The sequence below is a fragment of the Mytilus edulis genome, chromosome 1 (genome assembly GCF_963676685.1).
Source record: "Mytilus edulis chromosome 1, xbMytEdul2.2, whole genome shotgun sequence".
Taxonomy (NCBI): Eukaryota; Metazoa; Mollusca; class Bivalvia; order Mytilida; family Mytilidae; genus Mytilus; species Mytilus edulis.
The window spans coordinates 55335221-55361753 of NC_092344.1; the positions used below are offsets into that span (position 1 = coordinate 55335221).

At 33.0% G+C, this 26533-nt stretch overlaps 1 protein-coding gene across 1 annotated transcript; it reads left to right on the forward strand.

Annotated features, from left to right (window-relative positions):
* Nucleotides 1-4461: 4461 nt before the first annotated feature.
* LOC139522878 (S-adenosylmethionine sensor upstream of mTORC1-like) lies at nt 4462-26190 on the forward strand. The gene is made up of 5 exons (XM_071316534.1): nt 4462-4661; nt 6598-6761; nt 7133-7493; nt 20443-20557; nt 25642-26190. Exons 2-5 carry the CDS (start codon nt 6677-6679, stop codon nt 26188-26190), a joined length of 1110 nt encoding a protein of 369 aa, XP_071172635.1. The 5' UTR covers nt 4462-4661; nt 6598-6676.
* The last annotated feature ends 343 nt before the right edge of the window (nt 26191-26533 follow it).

Below are 26533 nucleotides of genomic sequence, written 5' to 3' on the forward strand. Positions count from 1 at the left end.
GCAGTAGTTTCGATATTTTGTATTTTTGTACTCGTCCATATAGCTCCATTTCAATGATTGACATTCAGCAAAGGATGTCAATGACGCGAAAAAAAAGTTTCACAACGTTGATCCATATCGAATTTTAAACAAAATATGGATGATTCGGACTTCTTTCTTCATTTTGACTATATTTCAAATTCATGGCGGCTTTTTTTTGGGGGTTTTATTTTATAGAGGAAGCTCAGTACCAGGGGCCGTTTAAACTGACTTACAACCTAATAGATTAAGATTGGAGTCGAATGTATCTTGCCACAAAACAGGTTTGAACATTAACCCCAGTTACTGGTTACTGGTTGCTTACTTTTACATCATTTGGTTTCTGGTGTATAGAGTTGTTTTATTTGGCAAGCATAATACATCTTGTTGCTTTTAAAACAAATAAGCTATCAGCTTTTATAATGGAATTAATAATATTAATAAAAAATAATGAAAACTGCATCAAAATTAGAAACCAAAAAATCTTTGTAAATTGTAAAAATGGAAAAGAAGACACAGACGGACAATGCAATTCTGAGTCCAATAAATAAACAATGTCGAAAGCGCGAAATATTTTTTTCTTTCCGTTTTCGCGTTTTCTACTTCGCCTATTCGACCTTAAATTTCAAAGTGGCGTTTTCGTGTTTTCGCCCTTTAGAATATGTAGGACTAAAACGCGAAATGGCCTGAACCGGCCACCATAGAAAAATGCCTGTACCAAGTCAGGAATATGACAGTTGTTGTTCATTCGTTATATGTGTTTCAGCTTTTGATTTTGCCATTTTGGTTATGTACTCTCCGTACTGAATTTTCCTCGTAGTTCAGTAATTTTGTGATCAATTTTACTTTTTCATATCCTTGAATCAACTAAATATTTTTAAATCTGTTATATGGTTTTATAACGCAAGCGTAAAATAGAACATATACATATATATATTCGCTCGAAATCTGGACTTGCTTAATTGCATTTTAAGTTTAACCAAACTTGACAAACTGTTCTTATCTGAATGAAACATGGCTCTAGGCAATTTGTGCGAGAAATATATTTGTATGCCTAAACTCTGGTTTGTGTCATTTCGGGTTGCAGACTGGTTGGACACTAAGGAACTGCAATTCTAATTGAAGTTTTCTGATTTTTACTTAGAAATAGGGGGAAGTTATGTCCTTTTTGATTTTGTCTCCCGAAATTTGAAATAAAGCACAGTATCAATTTAATTTAACCACAATTAAGAACTGTTCCCACGCACAATGGAGTACAAAATTTCACCCGAAAATAGAAAAATTGATTGATATTTATTTAATCACTTTTAGTTTGCCAGTATATCAATTATGCTGAATTGAGGTGGTATTTGGAAGAAGAACAGGTCCCGACTTAATGTAAACACACATGCAGAGGCATATGACTAGTATAATGGTATGCTAGGGCTTCATATAAACTAGTCAAATCAAATCAAATCAAATATTTTTATTGGTGTAAATTGATACCAGCTGACATTTACAAAATACAAATACAAATACAAAAAGAAAAAAAAAACAACAACATATTTTCTCAATGATAAGAGGTATATATTTTATTTCTACATTGCGTATATCATATATGTCTAGAGCTGATTCGCCCAAATCTATGTTTTCTATATTTTCCATGAGAACTGAGGGTCAAGTTAAAACGCTTCCCCTGAACATAGATAGTTGTCTCTAAAAAAACCTAAATGCTTTAATACAAGTAAACACATTATATAGACAACTGCATGTGCTCCTGATCCCATCCATCCCCACCCACCGTCTAAATCAGCATCGACAACGTGCATTTGGCTATTGAACATATGACCGCATAATATATTGAACTGTGATATAATATATTTAACTGTGACATAATATATTGAGCTGTGACATAATATATCATGAACTGTGACATAGTGAACTGTGACATATAATATATCGAACATATTTTATACTATTTTCAGATTGAACGATGAAGTTCTAGTTCAAGATATTGTCTTTTTTTTTTATTTCATTGATAAAACCAATGAGTTGTATCAAGGATTTGTATAGTAAGTCTTACTTTGCAAATACGTCTTGATTGTATGTCCTAGACTTAAATTTAACCTGCTCGAGCAATAAAATTGCAGACTCAGTATTCTGTGACTCAGCTGACCGTGCGCTCTTTTTAAATTCTGTATCTGTAGTGGTACATGTAGAATCCTGTTTAGGCTTTTATACACGGTGGAGAAGAGCGCCGTTGTTATGGGCGGTGTTCTTGTAGAGCGGTCTTAAATGCCTCTACAGAACCTGCATGCACAACTTTATCTGGTAGTTGGTTCCAGTGAATAGTTGTTTCCACAAAAAAAGAACCTTTATACTGTGGTTTGTTGTTGTTTGGTATACGTTTAGTCCTCTGGTGTTATTGATGACTTGTCGTTCGATGATAGTGTCAGTTTCACAATTTGAATACGTTTTGGTTTTTATCGTTCGTTTAGGTCGTGCTGGTATAACAAAACTGTCGACTGGCAGAGCCGGCACCAGACCCTCACTGACCACCTTGTAAATCAGAATAAGACGGAGACTTTGTTTTCTTTCTTCTATCGTCTCCATTTCAAGTTGTCGTCTCATGTTTGTTATGGAACCTGTTTCTCGACTCCTGTAATTTTTCTTGATGAATCGTATGCCTCTGTTTGGATACGTTCTAATTTGTCAATATCCCCTTTCATATATGGGTTCCAGATTGTTGCGCCATATTCCATTGTCGATCTTACTAGGGATATGTATGCCACTTTCCTACATGCCTCTGGTACGTTCCTCAAGTTCCTCCTAAGAGAGCCCAAGGTGGCATTGGCTTTTCTTGCTATGTTGTTTATGTGGAAACTCCATTTCAGGTCGTTTGAGATTTGGAGTCTCAAGTACGGGTTCACTTGTACATCTTGTAGGATGTGTTTGTTAAGCGTGTAGAATTTGTCTGCTTTTTTGTTTATGGATAGAAAATAGCAATTTTTGTCATTGAAACGCATCCCCCATTTGTGGACATTTGTCGGCCCATATTTCTAGTTGTTCCAAATCTGTTTGTAGTTTTTGTTGGTCTTGGCTATTTTTAATTGTTCTGTATAGTAGCTGCAATCGTTAGCAAATAGTCTTACTGATGATGATACACTGTCTGGTAGGTCATTGATGTGGCACAGGAACAGTATTGGTCCTAAGACTGTGCCCTGGGGAACCCAGAGTCAACTGTTGGTTCGCTAGATGATTCGCCTTCTACGATGGTTCGCATTGATCTTGCAGTTAGGAAGTTCTTAAGCCGCCATTTGTGTGTGTTTCCTTTAATTCCAGTATTGATCTAACTTGTGTAATAATTTGTTGTGTGGTACTGTGTCGAAAGCTTTTGAGAAATCTAATATGCCGGCTACGTCGATTCGGTGTCCCTTGTCATGTTCTTGGAGGAAGTCGTTGATGGTGGTTATGAGTTGGCGGTTTCACATGAGTATCCTGACCTGAAGCCGTGGTTTAAATTGGTTATGATTTTGTTGTTTTTTTCAGATGTTTTAGGATGTGCCTGCATACGATGTGTTCTAAACTTTTGCTGATGACAGATGTTAATGATACAGGTCTGTAGTTTTCTGCTAGCCTGTTTGTCTCCTTTTTTTTAAGATACTGGCTGGATATGTTACTAGCGTCCCTCCAGTCTTTTGGTAGTTCACCTGTGTCTAGCGATCATTGCCTTATTATTTGCAGGATGGGTGCTAGTTGTTCAGCACATTCCTTGAGTATGCGGTTTGGGATGTTGTCTGTTCCAGAGGCTTTGTTTGGGTTGGTGTTTTTCAATAGTTTTTCCAGTCCCTTTTGGTCGATCGTTAATGTTGTTATGTTGATCATAAGTTTAGCTCGTATTCTTGTTATTGTGAACACGGACTTGAATTGTTCTAGTAGGAGTTCAGCTTTCCCCTTACTATCACTGACAAGACTAGTTTCCTTTTTTAATGGTGCTAATCCTCCTGAGTCCTGGCGTTTGGATTTAATGTACTTCAGTCCAAAACGCCTTGTGTCATTGTTGTTTAGGCCCTCAAAGATGTTTTGGTTGAAGTATTCATATTCTTCTTTCCTCAGTTGTTTCTTACATTCCTTTTGAAAAGACCTATAATTTGACCATTTGTTTGTTTTTTCTGGCTTGTTTGTATAGCCTCTGTTTTTTCTTTAGCATTTTCCTCTGTTCCAGTTGTGTTTGATCCATGGGATGTTATTCAGTTCTTGATCTTATTTCTTTATTTGAAATTGTATATACTCTATCGGTCTTATAAGTATCTGTAACCATTACATTCAAAGATCAACTAAAGTGATTTATGAAGAAAAATCGTCATGTTTCTTGTCTTCTAAAAAGAAACTAAAACTATTAGTAGTGCACCATACATGGGAGATACATCCATAGGAAAATTAGAAGACGTAGATGCAAGTGTTGCATTCCCCATTCCTAAGAGGTTCCAGTTCATCGAAGATTGTCGAAATATTATTTTATGATAACAACATCATTATAAAAGGATAACTCACTATTAATGAGCGTTGGAGATAAATTTAAGACTTACTTTGAAAGCAAACACTGTATTAAAGCAGAAACATTGTGCTTACAAACACAAAACAAGTAGTCTAGGTCCACACAGGTGAGCTAGAACTTATCTAGTCCAAATAATTATGACGTTTTGGAAGGCTACGTCGATGTAAGGCGTCAAAGAAAAGAATACAATAGCCTTTCAAGATGTCATAATTATTTGGACAAGGACTTATCCTGTTATCCTAGTCCTATAACATATATGACTTCACATTCTTGTTCAATTTTAATGTTTTTATACTGATATTTTCATATATTTTTTTGGCACATTGATAGTCAGGTAGGGGAAGATCCTCATTATTGGGTATACTAACATGAAGATATAAGAAGATGAGGTACAACACTGAGTGCCTATGAGACATGTAACTCTCCATCCAAGTCACAATATATAAAAGTAAACCATTATACATGTAGGTCAAAGTATGGCCTACAACTCAAAGTCTTGGCTCAAACCAAACAGCAAGCTATAAAGGGCTCTTAAATATTTCTAGTGTAAAACTATTCAAACAGGAAAATCAACGGTCTAAGCTGAGACATTATGTTATAGTAGTCTCCGGTCTAAGTAATCTGTATAAAAAATGAGAAACGAGGACAATGTATAAACCACATCAACAAACCACAACTACTGAAGATCAGATTCCTGACTTAGGACAGGTGCAAAAAAATTGCAGTAGGTTTAAAAGTTTTAATAGTTCCATACCTTCACCCTTTAGCCTTACCTGAAAAAAATAGTGTAACATCGCAACATAGAAAGACACATTATAAAATATCAACTGAAATGGCTCAACTCAAAAAGACGTAGTAACACAAATGAACATACACAGAACGAATAAATTTGATCTATGGGTTTAAAATTATTTATGGGTTTCCAACCATCCCTTAAAATTAGCCATTACCAAAAATTGGCCACATTTTGGGAATTACATTTTACAAGTTTAAGAAGTTTTAAAAAGTTTTATTTCCATTTAATAATGGACTTACAAGGAGCTTCTACCAATAATATTGTAGAAAAAAAAACAACAACATTATTATTATATATGTACATTGTATGTACAATGTACAAACAGCTCAATCAAAATTTAAAGCATACCCAAAATTTATAAAAAAAAAGCATTTAATAAATTGACAAAACAGTGGAAAAATAATTTTACTGTTACATGTAAAGGTAACATGGGACAGTGCTGCATGGCAAGGTGCATTATAGATGTGAATTGTATGTGTATGTAGATCAGGGTGGATAGACAGTAGCAATTTTGATTAGATATCATAAGAAGATGCAAAATACTGGCATGTTATCAATATAAAAATAAGAGATGTGGTCATCGTGGTATGAATGCGAATGAGACAACTATCCACCAAAGTTCAAAGCAAATAAAGAATGTGGTGGAATTAAACATATTTGAGAGTGCTCAACCCTCCCATAACCTGGGACAGTTGTGTAACAGCATTAGCACAGTATAAGAACATACTATAAAAATCCATTGAAAAAGGCTTAAATTATCAGATTGATGAAGGAAAAAAACATCAAACAAAAACACAAAATCATTTCACATTCAAAACACTGCAGAGAGATACATCTTTACAGTACATGTTGGAGTTCCTTTCCTATGCATATTAAAATATGGTTTTTGCAATATAGTACATGTAGTCTGGAAAATATATCTTTTACAATTTGAAAGTGCTACATGCATATACCTACATATTTTATTGAGTGATGAGAGGGTATTCCTATCTAAACACTAAAAAAATGGCAATTTGTATTACTATTTAGATTGAGTTTTACACATGTTGTAAATACTTTGTTGTTTAGTGTATGGTATTGGTATTGAAACTGGTTTCTTGTTAAGATTTCATGCTTGTACTATTATTTTTCAGTAACCAAACATTTACTTTTATTCACTATAGACTTTCACATAAATGTAGAATGATTAAAATCAAAATAAACAAAAAAACACAATCCTTTTATATATTTTCTATTCTTTAATCAGGTACATCTAACTTGTGGTTTGTAGCTATATTTAATATGGCAGGAAGTTCTTAAAAACAGGAAAGTTCAAATAACTAAAGATGGATAGTGAAAAGGAGGAACATCTCAGATTAGCAGCTATTATCAAAGGTGTACATGCAGATTTAAGAAAAAAGTTCAAGAATGGTAAGGTACTTTTATTTAACTACCAACTGTCCATCTCTTGAAAAGGAAGGAGAGGCAAGGAATTTTTTGTGTGACAAGAGAACTTAGCTTGAACAAAAACTTTTTTATTAAATACAGGAACCAATTTTTTTTTGCAAAAGATGTATTTATCCTAACGCTTCCCATCCTATAATTGCCCCTTCAGGAAAATTATAATTAATGACGTGAAGACTTTTTGACTTTTCAATTCTATGGTCTGATTTATATGGGGAAAAAAAGAGATAATGAAATGCATATTTAATTAAAAAATAACTATATTTTGTTTTCAGTTGCATGACATGTACATTTGGATTGAAAGCTAAGTAAATAATATGAATATATTTTTTGTAAAGGTTCAAGTGATTTAGATGAAATTTGGAACAGTCACTGTTCTGATCAGTCAGTTTTAAAAGAATATGCTGATGCCATGTATAATCTATCTTGTAACCATTGGTCAAAACTACCTCAAACCAGAATAGATTGGTGTCGTGAAACAATTATGGAATACTTCTACAAGGATGGATTAAAGAAAGCACTTGAAAAGGAACAGAGAAGACATGCACACAGACTGAAAATAAAACTAGCCAGCCAAGACGGAAGCTTTTTAGGTAGATCTGAAGAGAATAGAAAAAGGATCAGTGAAACCGATAGCAGAGCAGCCTCAAATTTAGTCAGTGATGTACAAGCAGAGGTATTGTCTACACTAGATTTTCAGTAAGTAACCACTATAATCTCTATTGTTTGTCTATCCATTTTGGAATTACCATTTTGTCTTATATTTCACCTGCATGTACATCTGTATTAACCAAATGCTTTAAAGCAAGCATATAACATTCTTTTAATTTTTAAACAATTGAGTGTTTTGACTCACCTTGATTTATAGTACCAGAGGTCTGGATAAGCAATAATTGGTCAAATTACCTGTAAGTTTATACAGGGAGAAAACTCTTGTCTTGCTTGCAACAAAAGTGTCAGCATGAGCAACCGCTTCATAAACTATTTGTATAAAGCTTTATATTTTAGAGTGTAGAATACTTTGTAGCTTCATACTTATAATGTAGATGCCTTATATTTTAAATTTTCTTTTCATCATACAATTGTTGGCTAGATCAAGAACTCAGCATTAGTTATTGCATGTGAGACACAGGATTCTATGTTTGATTTCAATTTTTTTTTTGGTAATTTCAGAGAAACGATGTTTTGACAATCTAAAAATTAACAGTTAAGCAAAACAACCAGCCAATCATTTAGAAATAAAAATTAAGGTAACCCACATCTACAATGTCAGATACCCAGGATATGCTTTCCATGCAGCAGCATGCAGAAGTAGTCTAATGTTGGTAGAATTGCTGATTGAGGATAATAAAGTACATGACAGCAAATGGTCACCTTAGGGCCTTCAACAATGAGAAAAAACAAACAGAATAGTCAGCTATAAAAGGGAGCCTATCTTAGGACAGGAACATAAAGAATGTGGCAGGAGTTAACATGTCTGTCTGTCTGTCTGTCTGTCACCAGTTAAAAATCAATATCGAAGTTTGGTCTTATCTGATGATTTTTTTGCAAAGTTAGTGTCCTCAAACTTAGAAAATTCACACAATTGATAAGTGTTTTGCACTTATTTTTGTTATTCTTGAAGATATTGATTTGATATAAAATTTGTTGTATATCATCATGACAACTTATAGATCGAGATAGCATTTTTTCCAGAAAAACTAATTTTTAAATGGTAGGGGACTAAGTATTGCCATGCCATTTTTCAAATGCTTGTTGTTTACAAATTAGCAAATCAATTTGGGGTCGAAACTGGCACTGCACTGTTGTAGAATAGTGTGATAGTGATGTTGAAACCTGGGGGAGGAGGGGGGGGTACTGTCTCTCTTTTCGGGTATAACTGTGCCGACGGCACTTGCCAAATCATATCCTGTTCTAACTAGTAAACATTGAAAAACATACCCTGTTCTAGACATGCTCAGAAAATGTATACCCTGTTCTAGACACATTTTTTTTTACTACAATTGACCAAGGATTAAGAATAAAGCTCAACAAAAGATTTCTGATCAACTCTTTTTGCTCCTAAACAGTTAAATAAGTAATCCTGTTCTAGACAAATACTTTGTTTGAAAAAAGACCCGGTTTTCCCACCAGCAGGGCATGAAGAAGCAACCCTGTTCTAACCAGCAGGACATGAAAAAGGGACCCTGTTCTAACCAGCAGGGCATGGAAAAGGGACCCTGTTTTGCGGCACACTCAACCACTTAAAATACAGGAAGTAACCCCCCGTGTGTTGAAATCACTAATGGATGATAGCTTATTGGGCCTTCTTTCTATCACCCTCTCTTTATTTTGTCTCAATCTCTGCCTTCCACCAGTGTTAATTTTTTTAGCCTTTTTATTTGCCCATGCAAGTGCCTGTTGCAAAGATGATTATGTGTTATGTCACTGATGGCTGCCACTGTTTAAAATTCGCCTCTTGGTCATAAAACTTTACTCAGTACAAAATTTGTGCTTGTCACACCAAATCCAGTATTTTGATTGGTTAATTCCTGAGACTGAGTACAATAATCATGTTAGAAAGTTTTATGACCACAAGACCAGTTATGAATTTAAAGATTTAAATGTCCTACAGGAGTTGACATGTATTGGGATGGCCATGCAGACCAATTCAAAAGATTTTTTAATTTTTGTTCTTCTGAATCATACATAAATTCTTGATTTGTTTATGACTCATTATACCTCTGGATGATATTAGATCATAACCTGGCACAGATTTTCATCAATTATAGATTTTCAGATAACAGTGTTTACAAGTAAACATTGCAAACATAAAGAAGTTTTCTGTTTGTTTATTTTTCCACAACAGCAAATGGCATTGTATAAATTATTGACTTGCTACAAAGTTTTTGTGTTTTATAAAATGCAATTATATTTTGTATGGCAATCAAGAAGTAATCTTTTCTTACAATTGTTGTCCCTTGTGTTTTGTGTTGTTGGGGACATGGAAATACGGTCTGTGTGTCCGTCTGTCTGTCCTGTGTCTTGTTAGCGCTATCACAAGTATAATTCTTGCCAGATTTTTATAAAACTACTAAAAATACAATACCTGTATCAGCAATATCTTGGAGAAGTTTTATAATGCTGGCCGATCGATTTAAAAAAAAAAAAAGGTTATTCACCTTAGAAATATTAAATTTATGGGAAATGGTCTCGTTGGCGCTCTAACGCTTTCCTGAAATTATCAATTTTAATTGAAAAGTATAAAGGGAGAGAAATGGTAGAATGGGATTGGAACTATTGTCCCCATGCACCATATTTTCCAAAACTGTTTCACCTACTATTGATTTATCAATTGTTGTTGGCTTGCTGTCCATCAATATATTGAAACACTCACATTTATTAACCTGATTAAAATTAAAATGGCTGATGATACTAAAAATAGCAAAGTATAAAAATCACTAGCTAAATATCACATGTATATAACAATCATCATTTGCAGTATGCCTGTCTGATCAGAACAAAATTGGTATCTAGAATTACTGCATTAGACTTTTGTTTGGATTGATTTGCATTCTGCATACAGCTGCTAGAACATTGTTTGCTTAATAAACAGATTGTCTGAACTTTTGTTTACTGTTTGTATGATTTCCTTTCCAGAAGAGTTCTAAGTTGGTTCGTTTCCATAGTAACTGCAAGATTCAAGAATTATTCCATCTGTGCTTAATTTTAATTATCTTTTATCTGTTGATTTGTTTAGAATTATGACACTTATGAAATGTTTTTTTATAAGAACAAATATTACATGCGGAAATCATATATTGATTACTCATCTATTTATATTGACATCTGACCTAGTTTAGAAACCAAGATCCTCTGACCTGATTTAAGGAGATAGTATAATTAGTATAATTTTTATTGGATTTGAAAGCAAACTATAACAGTTCAATTTACTTTATACTATTTCTAGTTAAAGTTTCAAAACTTTGGACACATTAAACTAGCATAATGTTAGACTTTTGAGACTGAAGGGCATTCGATACAGTTACAGGGGAGGTAATGATGTTGCTAACATAAAATGTTATTTTCGCGACGTCAAACTATGACATATCGAGAAGTGATGCATTTTTCGACAGATTTTTATCATTCAAACTGATTTAATTTGAAAACGAGTGCATGGACACCTATTTTTTAAAACAGCAATTTGTTTCATTTTGCAAGGAGATTATGTGACCCAAATTTTATAAAACTGTAAATAGCGCATTTTTTTTAATGTTGATAAACATGCAGCAAAAAATGACGTTTTTTCCTCTATTCATGAACATTTGATAAATATCAGTTATTTTTGAATAAAAAATGCATAATTATTAATGATACTTATAAAATATAGAAATTACCGATCATTTAACAAAAAACAATTTGTGTTTATCTTTTAAAACAAAAAAGTTATGTCGTTCTTTCGAAAAAGAAAATACGGACAGAAATCTGAATTTTGAGCAAATATACAAAATTTCAACCTCATTTTACTCAAAAGGTAGCACATGAAGGTATATTTTTTATTACATATTTGATTTACTCAGGTAAAAAATAGCCTATATGCAAATTTTCATTAACTTGTAAATACAGGTTCAAAACTGTATCGTATGCCCTTAAGTTGAAGGTCAATTTTGATGTATAAAGAAAACATGAATTTTGTTGCCCTAAAAGAAATGGTGATTGAAATCAAGGTCATTCACAGGTATTAGACTGATTACAAAAACCTTTCATATAAATATAATACCAAAACTAATTCAATGAATTGACAGAATGCACTATTTCATAAAATTGGAATTGAATGCCTCTTTCTGCTGTCTTTGGAGTGTTAGATATTAATTGAATTACATTTAATATAATATATGGAAGCTCTTTATACAAAAAAATGTGTCTATGGTCAATTACCATACATCCTATAATAATAAAGATAAAAAAAAGCATTCATTTCTGTAAGTTTTGAATAATATGAGAAGTTTGGTTACATTTTAAACAAGTGAGTTTGACCCAGGACAAATTTCCTGAAAAATCATCTACTCAGGAAAGCTGCATTTTAATCACTGGACCATTGTATTAAGGTCATATATATATATATAGTCATATGACATTTTTATGCCCCACCTACGATAGTAAATGGGCATTATGATTTCTGTTCTGTGGGTCCATTTGTCCGTCTGTTTGTTCGATCGTTTGTGACTGCCAGTTCGTCCTGCTTCAGGTTAAAGTATTTGGTCAAGGTAGTTATTGATGAAGTTGAATTCCAATCATCTTGAAACTTAGTACACATGTTCCCCATGATATAATCCTTCTAATTTTAATGCGAAATTAAAGTTTTGATCCAAAATTTCACGGTCCACTGACCATAGAAAATGATAGTGTGAAGTTCAGGTTAAAGTTTTTGGTCAAGGAAGTTTTTGATGAAGTTAAAGTCACATCAACTTGTTACTTAATTAGTACACATAAAATTGAGAATGGAAATGGGGAATGTGTAAAAGAGACAACAACCCGCCCAAATAAAAAACAACAGCAGAGGGTCACCAACAGGTCTTCAATGTAGCGAGAAATTCCCGCACCCGGAGGCGTCCTTCAGCTGGCCCCTAAACAAATATATACTAGTCCAGTGATAATGAACGCCATACTAATTTCCAAATTGTACACAAGAAACTAAAATTAAAATAATACAAGACTAACAAAGGCCAGAGGCTCCTGACTTGGGACAGGCGCAAAAATGTGGCGGGGTTAAACATGTTTGTGAGATCTCAACCCTCCCCCTAAATCTCTAACCAATGTAGTAAAGTAAACGCATAACAATACGCACATTAAAATTCAGTTCAAGAGAAATCCGAGCCTGATGTCAGAAGATGCAACCAAAGAAAATAAACAAAATGACAATAATACATAAACAACAACAGACTACTAGCAGTTAACTGACATGCCAGCTCCAGACTTCAACTAAACCGACTGAAAGATTATGATTTCATCATATGAACATCAGGCACAATCCTTCCCGTTAGGGGTTTAGTATCATACCATCATAACATATATGAGAAGAACATAACCCGTGTCATGCCAACAACTGTTTTTAGAATAAATGTGTTTAGTTCCGATGCAAAGACCTTATCAATGACTCAATATTAACGCCAAAATATGCAATCTTTAATGACTTGACAACAGTATTGTAATTATATCCCTTCTTAATAAGTCTATTCAAAGGTTTTGTAAGTTTCTGAGGTGAATACTGACACCTTTGTGCTTTATAAAGAATATTACCATAAAAAATTGGATGTGAAATACCTGAACGTATTAAAAGTCTGCATGTTGAGCTATATTTACGAATAATGTCTTTATACCGATGATAAAATTTAGTAAAAGTTTTGACTAGTTTGTGATATCGAAAACCCTGGTGTAATAATTTTTCAGTAATACATAAATTTCTCTCGTTAAAATCTAAAACATTGTTACATACACGAGCGAATCGTACAAGTTGAGATATATAAACACCGTAAGATGGTGACAAGGGAACGTCACCATCTAAAAACGGATAATTAACGATAGGAAATGAAAAATCATCCCTTTTATCATAAATTTTAGTATTCAGCTTTCCATTAGTGATATAGATATCAAGATCCAGAAAAGGGCAGTGGTCATTGTTAGTATTAGCTTTATTTAAAGTAAGTTCAACAGGATAAATTTCATTAATATACATACTGAAGTCGTCATTATTGAGAGCCAAAATATCATCCAAATATCTAAAAGTATTATTAAATTTGTTTATCAGATGTTGTTTCGATGGGTCTTTGCTTATTTTTGTCATAAATTGTAACTCATAACAATACAAAAACAGGTCCGCAATAAGTGGTGCACAGTTAGTCCCCATTGGAATTCCGATAATCTGACGATATACGGAATCCCCAAAGCGAACAAAAATGTTATCTAGTAAAAATTCAAGGGCATATATAGTATCAAAGCATGTCCAATTAACATAGTTTTTTTGTTTATTGCTACTAAAAAATGACCTAAAAGAGTTTGAACATATATATTCACATTCTGATTTTCCTATTCCCCATTCACATGTTCCCTATGATAGGATCTTTCTAATTTTAATTCCAAATTAAAGTTTTGACCCCAATTTCACAGTCCACTGATCATGGAAAATGATAGTGTGAGTGGGGCATCTGTGTACTATGGACACATTCTTGTTCAAACTGCCATGTAACACAGTCCCCTTATAATAAATGTGTCAATAATAAATGTGAAAGTATAAAGTATAGATCATGGTTATATGTAAATAAGACAGCAGTTCATCAACATAGACATCTAGATGCAAACTATGATATTCTTTAGTTACAGCTATCACTATTTTCTTGTACTTTTTATCTCTTTTTGTGATAGTTTTTCATATCATGCTACTTGACTGAAAATAGTTTTTCTTGGTTTAGGTTGGGTAAAGTGATAATACTAGTCTATGTCATTGATGTTGCCTAGGAGTACAGCGTTAAACAGATTTTCAATGGTCTTTGGAACTTGAGGATGTTTCAAAGCGATATCTCATCTCAGGACTGTCCCCCTGTGATGAGGCTGTACCTGAGAAACACCCTCTTGTTAAAAAACCCATTGATATTCTATAATTATCTTTAGGTTATTGCCATATGTAATTGGTACTGTCTGTCAAATTACCTCTTAATGCCAGCTTGAAGAAAATAAAACAATCACCAAATGATGAGGCCTTAAGAAAAACAATTTTATTTAGCCTTGAAATTATTTACAACCTTTAATGGTTGTTATACTGATAGATTGTTAGGAATAAAAAACGATAGAATGAAAAATAAAGATTAACGGTCTTGTCAAATTTCATAAATAAATATAAATTGTATGTAAAATGGCATGTATTGAAACACTAAATGTTTTCATTTTGTTTTGATATCTATGTGGTAAATAGCTTTGCTACTCGACAATGAAAATACAAAAATGTTATTTATTAAACCTAATATCTAACATGTTTGTGAAATTTATATGAAACCAATCAATATCTATAAATTACTTTGATGGTTTTGTCAGGAATATCAATGATGGTTTATTTTTGTTTGCTGATTACAACAAAGAATATTTACAAATAATCTTTGTATGTTTGTTGATGCTCCACATCAAAAGTGTACTGATATTGGGTATTGACTGAGAAAAAAAATAAAAGGTCAAATGGCGAAATTAAAAATAGAATTAAAAAAAAATGTATTGGAATGTTGTTACAGTAACATACATAATACATTGTACTTAACAATAAAATACTTGAAATTGATTTTTATATCTCATATATTATATATATATATCAAGTGTTACATTGTTAATTAAAACCTTTATACTTTCAAGTTAAAAACAAGTTTTAAATGATCTTAAATCTTTAATTTTAACTGTTGTCCACGTTTGGTGACCTTATAACGTTATATTTAGTTGAGAAAGAACTGTTGTTTTTTGTCTAATGTTTATTCTTTTAATAAGTACAACTGTTTTTATTGACCCATATGGGGGTTATTTGCATATACATGTTTATTATCTGCATAATTACATATACAGCTAGATCTGAGAAGTTCAGGAAAAAATACTAAATAATCAATTGATATGCAGCAAAGATTAACACTTTTGTCACCAATTAAATTCAAAAGAATCATATCCTGGGATTCAGGTCATAAAACTTTGCTCAGTGCTCAGAGTACAAAAAGCATGCTCGAAACATGAAATCCAACATTTTGATTGGTTGATTTTGGAGTATGAGTAGAAAAAACTGACTCAAAAGTTTCATGACTTCAAGGCCTCTTGTAAATATTGAATGTGAACACAATAAGAAGACCAAACAAACATGAAAAAATTAAGATGACCAGATTTTCCCAATATCTTAATATGGTAATAAATTTTGAAGAAAAAAAATTTGATTGGTAGGGTCAACAAACAAAAAGAATATTTCTGACACAGACAAAAACTATAATTCCCCTGGAAGTTAAATGGTTGTTCCCTAAGAAAATAGTAAAAAATTTACCTAGTTGCTTTACTGCAGCTTTGAATGCCTCTTGGTCATGTATTGATTTTATATTTTTGGGAAGCACATTCCAATCTTTGAGGTAACGGGATAAAAATGAATAAACTTTGCTTAAAATTTGTGAAACAGCAAGACACTAAATACAGATGCCAAGTTCTAATATAAAAAATACCTTTGACCTATAGTATATTAATGTATGTACCTTAAAAGTCAAAAGTCTCTAAACCTACTGAGCTTTACCCCATAGCCATTACCTTTGTTAAGATTTCAGTGCTACATTGAAGTAGAAAATGTTATACCTGCTATGCTTAGCAAAAAATAAATCCTCTTTTTTTGAGAATGTAATGTTTAGAACAGGTTTAGAAAGTCAAATGTCAGATTGGACTCATATGTTTGATAACGTTATATATTTATCTTTTGTTGCTAAAAAAACATATATTTTATTTTTAAAGCTGAATTATTCAAATCCTGATGAATCGTAATTCCTATTGATTTCTCTAGCCTTGTTGAAATTAATTAAGGTACAATACATCAAAATATAACATCTATGGAATTATCAGTTGCTTCAGCCCTGTTGTCAAAGCTATAAAATTGAAACATTTATTCTTGATAAATATTTTCATTTGTTACAAACAAACATTTATTTGCAGCCAAGTTGGTAAAGTTATTGATCAGCTTGGTTTAATGTTGTTTACCCCACTGTAAAAACATTTCAATTTGTTTGGGTAGAAAATAAACATGGCATAAAATCAATAAATGTTATTTGTTTTTACAAAATAAATCAAGATCGTTCCATCAATCCATGTTGAAAGTTAAGCCTTTATGTGAAATTTGATAAAAAATTGTTCCTATAATTCAAACCTCATTTATTAGATGGTATTTTGGCACTTCAATTTATAACAAAAAGTTATTGTTTATGTTTGTAACAACCGAGTGCCAAAAGCCTGATTGTATAGCTTTGTAGCAATTATTCAGAACTGTATAACAAGTTCTTCGAAAGTGAGAAAATAAAAACACTGGTGTTAAATTTTTTGTGTGATATGCTCCAAAAGGGAGCATAACTAATAGACCACTTTCGAGTTCATCCGTCACCGGCAAAAACTCGTCAATTATGCGCGCCTTTATGACGTCATTTACCAGATAGAGGGGATCGCCTGTATCCCTGCACTATTTACGTTCATCAAGGGTCTTAGTGATCGTCGTTGTGCAGGATAAACTAGAAAGAATGGTTGTTCTGTAGGTACTTAATGACAATTCCCTAATGACAGCAGTGCTAATTGTCAATTTTGAGAAATTAATTTGGCTGAATAATTTGTACAATATAGAATTATAGTTTTCCAACCACTGGCTCAACATTGAAACGGAAGTGACGACGCCTCTAAACGCACAAATGACGTTCACTAAAACCAGAGTTTTTGATGGAAATGCATCGAACTCGAAAGTTGTCTATTGTAGAGTTGATTTGTGTCATACTTCTCATATGTTGAGCAAAAGACAACATGGCAGTTGCTAAAACTATTGTCTTTTCTCAGTAGAGTTGAAAAAATGAGGCTAATGTGTGATGTTTCTGGCTGCAGCAACATGAGCTTCAACAATGTATAAGTTTTTGATTAGGTCAGTTTATGGGGAACCACTAGTCAAGCTGTATTAGAATTGGCACATCATATTTCCATGGAGATAATTTAACCCCAATCCCTGAGTCATAATTTATTGACTTTGAAATTTTTGCTTAGTTTACATGTACATGATTGCAATTAGGTCAGTTAAAGGGGAACCACTTATGATTAATCTATGGTATTTGGTATGCAGTTATATAAGCATTGGGATGTTTTATTTCCATGATGGTTGTTTGGCCCTGCACCTTCAGTCATGGTTCATTATAACTGAATGTTTTGTATAGTTTTCATGTTATAGTTAAATGCCAATTTATTATCAAATCCCTGAATCAAACTATCAGAATTACAGAAGGGCAAGACATATCTCTGTGTCAACATTTTATTCATTCTTTTTGAGGATTTTCCCTAACATATCATAAATCATAGAGGAGCATAGTCTCATATTAATATTTGTTTTTATTTATTCTGGGAATTAATTTTTCATTTTACATTGTGTAATAAACAAACTCCTTAATATTTCTGGTGTACTGTGACTGCAGTATTCAAAGCGTATAATATGTATGTTGTTCAAATCATTGGCTCTTCCCCTGTCTCCTCTACTGTTAAAACCAACAAGCTATTTTCCTCAATTTGCATGTACACTACTGCTAGACTTTGATAAGGATAGAACAATGGGTCAAGTTATTTAGATTTTAGACATTAACAAGGTGTATGTAAATGCCAGATGATGAAGTCACATCTTGGATTAAATAATGTGGATTATTTTTTTTTTATTATGGATTGAGGAAAAATTGTATTTTGTTGATATTTGATTAAGTGTGCATACGGTACATCCTGTAAGATTGTACTTCATTCTAATATGACGTGCTTCTTTTGCTTTGTGAATAATCCCATGCTCTAAATCCAATAAAATTTGTTTGCACATGCGTATATTGACTACCGCAGAATAATGAATTTATCAGATTGTCATGCATTTAATATATTTCATTAATTTAAAACACTTCCAAACTCTTAAATGATGCACATGTTGTTACTAATTCATTTGTAATGACTGTAATGTGTTGCATTTGGAAATTGACATTTTTGACCTAGATACGACAACCGTTCATGCTGGCTGTTCAAACTCCTCCCTCTTAAAAATCACATTGCCAGGCGTTTGCTGGTTTTCAAAAACCAGAGGCTCTAAAGAGCCTGTGTCGCTCACCTTGGTCTATGTGAATATTCAACAAAGGACACAGATGGATTCATGACAAAATTGTGTTTTGGTGATGGTGATGTGTTTGTAGATCTTTATACTTTACTGAACATTCTTGCTGCTTACAAATATCTCTATCTATAATGAATTTGGCCCAGTAATTTCAGTGGAAAATGTTAGTAAAAATTTACAAATTTTATGAAAATTGTTAAAAATTGACTATAAAGGGCAATTACTCCTAAAGGGGTCAACTGACCATTTTGGTCATGTTGACTTATTTGTAAATCTAATACTTTGCTGAACACTATTGCTGTTTACAGTTTATCTCTATCTATAAAAATATTCAAGATAATAACCAAAAACTGCAAAATTTCCTTAAAATTATCAATTCAGGAGCAGCAACCTAACAACGGGTTGTCCGATTCATCTGAAAATTTCAGGGCAGATAGATCTTGACCTAATAAATAATTTAACACCATGTCAGATTTGCTCTAAATGCTTTGGTTTTTGAGTTATAAGCCAAAAACTGCATTTTACCCCTATGTTCTATTTTTATACGACCGCAAAAATTTTAATTTTTCGTCGTATATTGCTATCACGTTGTCGTCGTCATCTTGCGTTGTCTTGAATCATCGTCGTCTGAATACTTTTAGTTTTCGCACTCTAACTTTAGTAAAAGTGAATAGAAATCTATGAAATTTTAACACAAGGTTTATGACCACAAAAGGAAGGTTGGGATTGATTTTGGGAGTTTTGGTCCCAATATTTTAGGAATTAGGGGCCAAAAAGGGCCCAAATAAGCATATTCTTGGTTTTCGCACTGTAACTTTAGTTTAAGTAAATTGAAATCTATGAAATTTTGACACAAGGTTTATGAACACAAAAGGAAGGTTGGGATTGATTTTGGGAGTTTTGGTCTTAACAGTTTAGGAATTAGGGGCCAAAAAGGGGCCCAAATAAGCATTATTCTTGGTTTTCGCACCATAACTTTAGTATTAGTAAATAGAAATCTATGAAATTTGAACACAAGGTTTATGACCATAAAAGGAAGGTTGGGTTTGATTTTGGGAGTTTTGGTCCCAATATTTTAGGAATTAGGGGCCAAAAAGGGCCCAAATAAGCATTTTCTTGGTTTTCGCACTGTAACTTTAGTTTAAGTAAATTGAAATCTATGAAATTTTGACACAAGGTTTATGAACACAAAAGGAAGGTTGGGATTGATTTTGGGAGTTTTGGTCTTAACAGTTTAGGAATTAGGGGCCAAAAAGGGGCCCAAATAAGCATTATTCTTGGTTTTCGCACCATAACTTTAGTATTAGTAAATAGAAATCTATGAAATTTGAACACAAGGTTTATGACCATAAAAGGAAGGTTGGGTTTGATTATGGGAGGTTTGGTCCCAACAGAAATAATTGATGCAACTAAATTTATTTCTTAATTTAACTTTGTGGTTTACCAAGAAATCCAGGAAAATTGGTTTCGAACAAATAATAATAATCCAAAAGAAAGGATAAAATTTATTGTTAATTAGGTATATATATTGTATTTTATTTTAATTAATTGAATAATACATTGTAATTAGGAATTGAAACAAATCTTGATTCTTATTAAATCTAGCAAATTATTGTCTTATGTTTTTAGAATTAAATAGAGATATAGATTTTTGCCTTCCTCAAATGTTATATTAAACCTGCTTTCAGTGGAATTGCATCATACAAGGATAATTTCTAACATTTTTGGCTACATTGTACAAATTCTAGTATACAAATGAGTTAATTAAACATATTTTATTTTCAGGGAATCACAAATAGAAGGTAAAATCAGATTATTAGATGTAGGAAGTTGCTTCAATCCTTTTGCCCGTTATGATGATTTCCTGGCTGTTGGGATAGATATTGGTCCCGCTACTTCAGTAAGTTTGTCATGTTTACGTTATGATCATTTCCTGGCTGTTGGGATAGATATTGGTCCCGCTTGTCATGTTTACCTTATGATCATTTCCTGGCTGTTGGGATAGATATTGGTCCCGCTTGTCATGTTTACCTTATGATCATTTCCTGGCTGTTGGGATAGATATTGGTCCCGCTACTTCAGTAAGTTTGTCATGTTTACGTTATGATGATTTCCTGGCTGTTGTGATAGATATTGGTCCCACTACTTCAGTAAGTTTGTCATGTTTACGTTATGATAATTTCCTTGCTGTTGGGATAGATATTGGTCCCACTACTTCAGTAAGTTTGTCATGTTTACCTTATGATAATTTCCTGGCTGTTGGGATAGATATTGGTCCAGCTACTTCAGTAAGTTTGTCATGTTTACGTTATGATGATTTCCTGGCTGTTGGGATAGATATTGGTCCCGCTACTTCAGTAAGTTTGTCATGTTTACCTTATGATAATTTCCTTGCTGTTGGGATAAATATTGGTCCCGCTACTTCAGTAAGTTTGTCATGTTTACCTTATGATAATTTCCTGGCTGTTGGGATAGATATTGGTCCCGCTTGTCATGTTTACCTTATGATCATTTCCTGGCTGTTGGGATAGATATTGGTCCAGCTACTTCAGTAAGTTTGTCATGTTTACGTTATGATGATTTCCTGGCTGTTGGGATAGATATTGGTCCCCCTACTTCAGTAAGTTTGTCATGTTTACGTTATGATAATTTCCTTGCTGTTGGGATAGATATTGGTCCCGCTACTTCAGTAAGTTTGTCATGTTTACCTTATGATCATTTCCTGGCTGTTGGGATAGATATTGGTCCCGCTTGTCATGTTTACGTTATGATAATTTCCTGGCTGTTGGGATAGATATTGGTCCCGCTACTTCAGTAAGTTTGCCATGTTTACGTTATGATAATTTCCTGGCTGTTGGGATAGATATTGGTCCCGCTACTTCAGTAAGTTTGTCATGTTTACCTTATGATCATTTCCTGGCTGTTGGGATAGATATTGGTCCCGCTTGTCATGTTTACGTTATGATAATTTCCTGGCTGTTGGGATAGATATTGGTCCCGCTACTTCAGTAAGTTTGCCATGTTTACGTTATGATAATTTCCTGGCTGTTGGGATAGATATTGGTCCCGCTACTTCAGTAAGTTTGTCATGTTTACCTTATGATCATTTCCTGGCTGTTGGGATAGATATTGGTCCCGCTACTTCAGTAAGTTTGTCATGTTTACCTTATGATCATTTCCTGGCTGTTGGGATAGATATTGGTCCCGCTACTTCAGTAAGTTTGTCATGTTTACGTTATGATAATTTCCTGGCTGTTGGGATAGATATTGGTCCCGCTACTTCAGTAAGTTTGTCATGTTTACGTTATGATAATTTCCTTGCTGTTGGGATAGATATTGGTCCCGCTACTTCAGTAAGTTTGTCATGTTTACGTTATGATAATTTCCTGGCTGTTGGGATAGATATTGGTCCCGCTACTTCAGTAAGTTTGCCATGTTTACGTTATGATAATTTCCTTGCTGTTGGGATAGATATTGGTCCCGCTACTTCAGTAAGTTTGTCATGTTTACCTTATGATCATTTCCTGGCTGTTGGGATAGATATTGGTCCCGCTTGTCATGTTTACGTTATGATAATTTCCTGGCTGTTGGGATAGATATTGGTCCCGCTACTTCAGTAAGTTTGCCATGTTTACGTTATGATAATTTCCTGGCTGTTGGGATAAATATTGGTCCCGCTACTTCAGTAAGTTTGTCATGTTTACCTTATGATCATTTCCTGGCTGTTGGGATAGATATTGGTCCCGCTTGTCATGTTTACGTTATGATAATTTCCTGGCTGTTGGGATAGATATTGGTCCCGCTACTTCAGTAAGTTTGTCATGTTTACCTTATGATCATTTCCTGGCTGTTGGGATAGATATTGGTCCCGCTTGTCATGTTTACGTTATGATAATTTCCTGGCTGTTGGGATAGATATTGGTCCCACTACTTCAGTAATTTTGTCATGTTTACGTTATTATAATTTCCTGGCTGTTGGGATAGATGTTGGTCCGCTACTTCAGTAAGTTTGTCATGTTTAGAATTCAACATTAATGATTTTTAAAGTAAAGACATTGTACTTTTAATCTTTCTTTTTGGCACCATGGATTTTTTTTATAACAGATACACATATACTGTTGTTGTTGAGTTATTGTGTCTGGTTTTAATAGATATAGAACATAGCGGTATGGGTTTTGCTTATTGTTGAAGGCCGTATGTTGACCTATCATGTATAGTTGTCAATTTTGTGTAATTTGGTCTCTTTTGAAGAGATGTCTCATTGGCAATCATACCAAATGTTCTTTTATATAGATTCCCTTATTTATTGTTTGAAGCCAGACTTAAAATGTTATTTCATTTTTATGAATTGAAATTCTGCACTAATTTTTGTTTTTTATACTACCGCAACAATTTTTGGCGTTTGTATAATGCTATGATGTCATCGTTTTCGTTTGGAGACACATTTGGTTTCCGGATAATAACTTTAGTTTTTAAGTGAATGGATCTCTATGAAATTTTACAGAAAGGTTCAATCAAAAGGAAGGTTGGGGGTTATGGTACCAACAGTTTAAGAATGAGGGTCCAAAAACCAGAAGTTTTGTTTTTTCCAGACAATAACTTGTGTGTAGGTGTTTGGTTATCTCTGAAATTGTACCACAAGGTTACCTATCACAAAAGGAAGGCTGGGATTGAGTCTTGGTGGTTATTGCCTGGTACATACAGGAATTAGGGGCCAAAACAAACATTTTTCTAGTATAAAGACAATATTAAACTTGTGTTAAAGTGTATGGATTTCTCTAAAATTGCACTACAAGATTCCATACTTCAAAAGGCATTCTGAGATTGAGTCTTGAGGGTAATTGCTCCATTGTTTGGGGCTGGGGGAGTCAAAAAGTTTGGAGGGGGGGGGGGGATTTTTTTCCATTTTTTTTTTCAAATTTCATATTTTGATAAACTGAAAAAGGATTGAGATGTCTGAATTTGTTTTAGATGTGATATGATTGCCAATGAAACAGCTATAGACCAAAGACAAAAGCACAAGGATCCTTCAACAATAGCAAGAAAAGCTTTTCTCAAGTACTACTGAACAGAATGAATTGATGTTTGTTCAGCAGCTTATCAGTGATGGTTTGTAAATTTGAGCTATTTTTGTGATCATGTATACCCCTTACCACTTTCAATTTCACCAAAAGGAGAAAGAAATGCAAATATAAAACAAACAGTAAAAAATAAGCACTCTACTCGATAATACTGGTATCATGTAGTACAAAAACACTTGTAACATTACTGGTTTTCTTAATTTTATCAATTATTCTTGATTTACTATGAGGTAAAGTTTTCTTTTTCTTTTTAATTTTTTTTCAGACAATAGTAATAGACCATAGTTATAATCTCTTGACATCAATATTTACCCATAGTTCAAATAGAAATTTGATCTTTTGTCGATAAATAAATCTTGGGAGGGATATTATTTGTTTGTCCCTTGTGCAAATAGTTATGGCTAACAAAAAATGCAACATATCTATTTCTCATTTTCCATCATTATACGCATTAATATTTTATTTCATGTCATTTTCTAATCTTTTATCAAGGACAATTGTGTAAGATTTGATCAAAATTTAAATAAATGATTGCCTTTTTATTTCATTCTTTTTATACAGTGAAATTATATTTTTGGATACAGTTTGTGCTTGTTGACAAGTAATAGACGATTAAGTGAAAAATATTTTATAACAAAGAATATGTTAAAGGAAAATGACCTCGTCAAATATATGAAAAGGAAATCTGCAGACGATATTGTTGGGAAAATTTTTTTGTTTGCATAATTTGGACGAAACTTTTTACAAAAATAATTTGAAGGGTTTTGAATTGTTTATTTACCTCAGCAAAGAAAATAACAAGGTCTCAATCTTTTATAATTGTAACATATTTGATAAAATTTTTTAAATTAAACAAGGCTAAATTAGAATTTAATATGAAGCAATAGAGAAAAATGTTTACTCCCATGAAGAATTGATATTGAGTTAAAAAGAGATATTTAAGGAACTGTCATAGGTCAATGTGACATCATTGAATACCTTTTTTATTGATATTTTAAATTGTAAAATGATTTAAGTGAAAAAGATTATCTACTAAATCTTAGGTTAGATAAGTATATACTTCATGAAGTATATTCTATCGATTATAATACTATTCACTGTAAGAATAATATCAAATTATTGTCATTTGATAATAACTGCATGATAATAAAAGTTGTTGTCAACTTGCATTCAATTGTTTGTGAAAACCTCCCAAAAAAATATACCAAAGGTTTTTATAGACTTTGCATACAACTTTTACATGTGACACACAAATTTGAAGAAAAAAATATTCATTTCATTTTTAAAAAGAATTGATTAAATTGTCTCTTACTCTGAATTCCTCCAGAATCAATCGCTTACTTTTTTTTAATTTCATATTATTGGCAGATATTTTCTTTAAGGTAGGGTCAACAAATTCTTTGGTGCTACTATTATCTTTAATGAAGTTCTAGATGATAAAAAGTATGCAACAATCAAACAAAAATTTGACTTGAATCAACCTTTTGCATGTGGATTTTTTATAATCTAGCTTCACACAGTACAAGCTGAATTATAAATTGACAATATTTAAAAGTTTATGTTTAAAGTGAACCATAATATCTAAATAGTATTCCACATATGATAATCTCATAGAGACCAATAAAAAAAGAGATTGTAATAGGCGGATCCAAGGGGGCCCCCCCTTTCGTGGGAAAAATTTGGTTGATTATATAGGGAATCATTGAAGCATGACTGGACACCCCCCCTTTTAGGTCAGTCAGTGCCCCCCCCCCCCCCCCCCCCCCCCCCTTTAGGAAAAGTTCTGGATCCGCCACTGATTGTGTTATAAATGCCAATGAAACAACTCTTCACTAGAAACCAAATGACACAAAAGTTAGCAACTTTTATATTCATGTTACATTATGGTTTTGTTTAATTTCAGAATGTTTTATGTTGTGATTTTCTACAGTTGGAGACTACCAGTCCTTTGGAGATTGACATTATAAAATCATATTTACAGAATTTAAAAAGCCCTGTGACTGAGTTACCGAAGAACAGCTTTCATGTTATTGTATTTTCTTTATTATTGGAGTATCTGCCTTCTCCAGATCAAAGATGGACGTGCTGTCTGAAGGCAAATGAGTTACTTGATACCAATGGGCTTCTGCTAATAATAACACCAGATTCACATAAACAGCACCGAAATGCAGCCATGATAAAAAGTTGGAAAGAAGCTATAGAATCTATAGGTTTCAAACAGTGGCGATATGTAAAACTTGAGCATCTCCACTGCTTGGCATTTCGTAAAAGTGCCAAGACAGAAGAATTATCAGTAGATTTAAATTTTCCTTCAGGCATGCTGTATATTCCACAAGATTCTCATGATTTAAGTGACAGCACTAATGTGTGTGAGTACAGTGAAGAAGATGAGAAGTTTTTCATGGATTCTGCTGGTGAATTACCTGGCTTTCATAGTTTTGATGAAAATTAAAAACAACATTTTTAATCATACATGTATAGTTTTATTGTATCTATAATTGCTCTTTATGCAAACATCAAAACGATTATCTCTGACAATTTTGAATGACCCAAAAATCCAGAAAAAATGATTTACCTAGACTTATGGTACATTAAAAGGATCTAAGGAATAACAAAAAAATGTTTAACTGTGCTTAATACACCAACAACCAGCATCTGTCTCCAATGCTCCAAAAAAAGACTTATAACAAACAACACGTGGTTCAGACTAAACACACCTCTACTTTTGTTTAAAAGTCATGCACAATAAAACAGTCCAGCTACCAACAGGATGGCCACTAACTTGAACAGGAAAA

What these genes read in the sequence shown, in the direction of transcription:
- LOC139522878 (XM_071316534.1), top strand. Translation starts at nt 6,677, where the DNA reads ATGGATAGTGAAAAGGAGGAACATCTCAGATTAGCAGCTATTATCAAA. An exon ending in TTGTCTACACTAGATTTTCA is followed by an intron (nt 7,494 to 20,442) that starts GTAAGTAACCAC and finishes TTTTATTTTCAG; the next exon opens with GGAATCACAAATAGAAGGTA. An exon ending in ATATTGGTCCCGCTACTTCA is followed by an intron (nt 20,558 to 25,641) that starts GTAAGTTTGTCA and finishes GTTTAATTTCAG; the next exon opens with AATGTTTTATGTTGTGATTT.